The sequence below is a fragment of the Piliocolobus tephrosceles genome, chromosome 8 (genome assembly GCF_002776525.5).
Source record: "Piliocolobus tephrosceles isolate RC106 chromosome 8, ASM277652v3, whole genome shotgun sequence".
NCBI classification, from domain to species: Eukaryota; Metazoa; Chordata; class Mammalia; order Primates; family Cercopithecidae; genus Piliocolobus; species Piliocolobus tephrosceles.
The window spans coordinates 5,812,584-5,816,255 of NC_045441.1; the positions used below are offsets into that span (position 1 = coordinate 5,812,584).

General features: G+C 50.0%; 1 protein-coding gene across 1 annotated transcript in view; it reads right to left on the reverse strand.

Moving 5' to 3' along the window:
- Positions 1 to 1,871: 1,871 nt before the first annotated feature.
- The window catches only part of LOC111530386 (protein PMS2CL-like), a 13,971-nt gene continuing 12,170 nt past the window's right edge, over positions 1,872 to 3,672 (reverse strand). Inside the window, 2 exon segments of the mRNA XM_023197590.2 lie at positions 1,872 to 2,588; positions 2,590 to 2,683. Coding sequence (XP_023053358.1) covers positions 2,006 to 2,588; positions 2,590 to 2,683 — 677 coding nt within the window. The 3' untranslated portion in view covers positions 1,872 to 2,005.

Consider the following 3,672-nt stretch of genomic DNA (forward strand, 5'->3'; position numbering starts at 1 on the left):
TTTTTTTGAGATGGAGTTCGCTCTTGTTGCCCAGGCTGGAGTGCAATGGTGCAATCTCGGCTCGCCACAACCTCTGCCTCCCAGGTTTAAGCGATTCTCCTGCCTTAGCCTCCTGAGTAGCTGGGATTACAGGCATGCGCCACCACATCCCGCTAATTTTGCATTTTTAGTAGAGACAAGGTTTCTCCATGTTGGTCAGTCTGGTCTCTAACTCCCGACCTCAGGTGATCCGCCTGCCTCCGCCTCCCAAAGTGCTGAGATTATAGGTGTGAGCCACTGTGCCCGGCAGAAAAGGAACTCTTGTAAGAGGCCCCTCCCCACTCAGGCTGAGTTCAGACCTCCTTGGAGCAGGAGTGGCTGCAGCCTGCTGGATGGAGAGAAGCTGCCAGAGTGAGTGATGACGCAGGAACTCCTGCACCGCAGGAGGGAAGGGAAAGGACATCCCAGAAGCATCCCAGATACCAGCACAAACACGACCTCCCCGGTGCCGATCCCAGGCTCTCCCGGGAATTATCTGAATAAGCCCTGGTTCCCAGTACACAGATAATCTGCTCAAAAGCTGGTGCTGGCCTAAAAGACCCAAGTCTTCCATGTCTTTGGAGTCTATGTCCTGCCACAGAGAACAGTATCTGGCCAGGCGCAGATGCTGGAATTACAACTGTGCGCTACCGTGCCCGGCCAATTTTATTGTAGAGACAGGGTCTCCCTATGTTGCCCAGGCTGGTCTTGAACTCCGGGGCTCAAGTGATCCTCCCTCCTCGGCTTCCTTCCCAAAGTGCAGGGATTACAGGCGCGAGCCACCGCACCCAGCTTCAAAATACTCTTAAGAAAAAACTTTACCTGGCCAGGGGCAGTGGCTCACATCTGTAATCCTAGCACTTTCAGAGGCCGAGGTGGGTGGATCACCTGAAGTCAGGAGTTCGAGACCAGCCTGGCCAACATGGTGAAACCCTGTTTTCACCAAAAATACAAAAATTAGCCAGGCATGGTGGTGCGCACCTGTAATCCCAGCTACTCAGGAGGCTGAGGCAGGAGAATTGCTTGAACCCGGGAGGTGGAGGCTGCAGTGAGCCGAGATCGTGCCACTACGCTCCAGCCTGGGCGACAGAGCGAGACTCTGTCTCAAAGAAATAAAAAATAAAATAAGGCCGGGCGCGGTGGCTCAAGCCTGTAATCCCAGCACTTTGGGAGGTCGAGACGGGCGGATCACGAGGTCAGGAGATCGAGACCATCCTGGCTAACACGGTGAAACCCCGTCTCTACTAAAAAATACAAAAAACTAGCTGGGTGAGGTGGCGGGCGCCTGTAGTCCCAGCTACTTGGGAGGCTGAGGCAGGAGAATGGCGTAAACCCGGGAGGTGGAGCTTGCAGTGAGCTGAGATCCGGCCACTGCACTCCAGCCTGGGCGACAGAGCGAGACTCCGTCTCAAAAAAATAAATAAATAAATAAAATAAAATAAAATAAATAAAAATTTAAAATAAAAGAAAAAAGTAAAAAATTAAAATGTTACCTTATCTCTTTTCTTAGTTCATCTTCGGCTGCTTGATTTTCTCCAGGGCAAATCTTTGCCCTAAACTTCCTATAATTCTGTTCACCTTCACTTTGCTGTGTTTCACAATATAACTGCTTTATTTGTTTAGCTAAAGAATTCATAGAAAAGTCCAGGGCTACAACCTTCTTATTCACTTTTTTTTTTTTTTGAGACGGAGTCTCGCTCTGTCGCCCAGGCTGGAGTGCAGTGGAGCGATCTCGGCTCACTGCAAGCTCCGCCTCCCAGGTTCACGCCATTCTCCTGCCTCAGCCTCCCGAGTAGCTGGGTCTACAGGCGCCCGCCACCACGCCCAGCTGATTTTTTTGTATTTTTAGTAGAGACCGGGTTTCACCGTGTTAGCCAGGATGGTCTCGATCTCCTGACCTCGTGATCCACCCGCCTCGACCTCCCAAAGTGCTGGGATTTACAGGCTTAAGCCACCGCACCTGGTCCCTTCTTATTAATTTTAACGGCTACATCAACCTGAGAGGCTGACACGTTCTGAGTATTAGTACTAACTTTTGACAAATGTCAGAACTGGAAAGAATTTCTTCTTTTTTAAAACGGTTTGTGTTTGGGGATGCCAGATCAGTTGACTGAGGCGAAACTCGAAATTGATACCCTGTGTCTTCCGGGTTTGGATGGCAGTCCACATCTGAAAAAGAGTCGTCAGTTTCAGGCACTTTCTCATGAGAGTCCGCATGTTCCTGTGAGCCCCTGTCCTCTGGGGAGCTGGCCGCACACTCGCTGCTGCAGTGACTGCCCGTGTCTGGGATGCTGAACCCCTCAGAATCCACGGAAGTGCTGCCGTGCCCTGAGTCCTTCTCCACCTCCGCTCCGTCCATAGGGTCCCTGGGTCCCTGACTGGAACTCGCTGCCTCTTTCTGAGGTCTCAGGAAGCCTCTGCCAGAGACGGCATCTGAAGTGCTAGAAGATGGCACACCCCTTTTCTGTCCTAGAGGGCTCCTTCTTGCTTCTGGAGTCTCCGGGCTGTGAGGCTTGTTCTCCGTTGTGTGATGAAGAGAAAAGGCCTCTCGCAGTCTGGAAATGGACACCCCTTTTTTCTTCTCGAGTCCTTAATGAAGGGGAATGATCCTGCTTTTCTACCAGGGGCTTCTCCAAATCCGCTGCATGCATTTTTACTAAGTTACCTAAGCAAACGTGAATGGAGAAGAGGGTCAGGGACCATCCTGAAATGGTGAGAGAACGTGCTTATGTGAACAGATACTTCACAAAAGGGGAGATCCGCATGCTAATTACACAGATGAACACGGTTCAGTGTTCAAAATAAAACTATAATATGGGCCAGGTGTGGTGGCTCACGCCTGTTATCCCAGCACTTTGGAAGGCCAAGGCAGGTGGATCACATGAGGCTAGGAGTTCGAGACCAGTCAGGACAACACGGCGAAACCCTGTTTCTACTAAAAATACAAAAATTAGCCAGGTGAGGTGGGGCACATCTGTAATCCCAGCTACCTGGGAAGCTGAGGCACGAGAATCCCTTTAGCCCGGGAGGCAGAGGTTGCAATGAGCAAGATGCCGCCACTGCTCTCCAGCCTGGGTGACAGAGCGAGACTGTCTCAAAAAAAACCAAAAACCAAAAATCAAAACAAAACAAAAAAACTCAACACAACACGATGTGGCCATATACTCACCAGAATGGGCAAAATCAAAAAACAACAAATTCTCACAAAGATCGGGATCAAGTGGAATGACTGAATACCTCTGGTAGGAATGAACCCGGTACAGCTGCTTTGAAAAGCTCTCTGGGAATACCTCCTAAATCTGAATGTATGCACACCTGCAACCCAGCATAGCGACGCCTATCAGCCGGGCACAGTGTCTCACGCCTGTAATCCTAGCCCTTTGAGGTCAGGAGTTCAAGACCAGCCTGGCCAACATGGTGAAACCTCGTCTCTGCTAACAATACAAAAAAAATTAGCAGGGCACAGTGGAATACACTTATAATCCCAGCTCCTATGGAGGATGAGAATGAGGCAGGAGAATCACTTGAACCTGGAAGGTGGGGGTTGCAGTGAGCCAAGATCATTCCACTGCACTCCAGCCTAGGTGACAGAGTGAGACTCTCTCTCAAAAAAAAAAAAAAAAAAAAAAAAGAGAGAAACTGAAGAACTTTAAC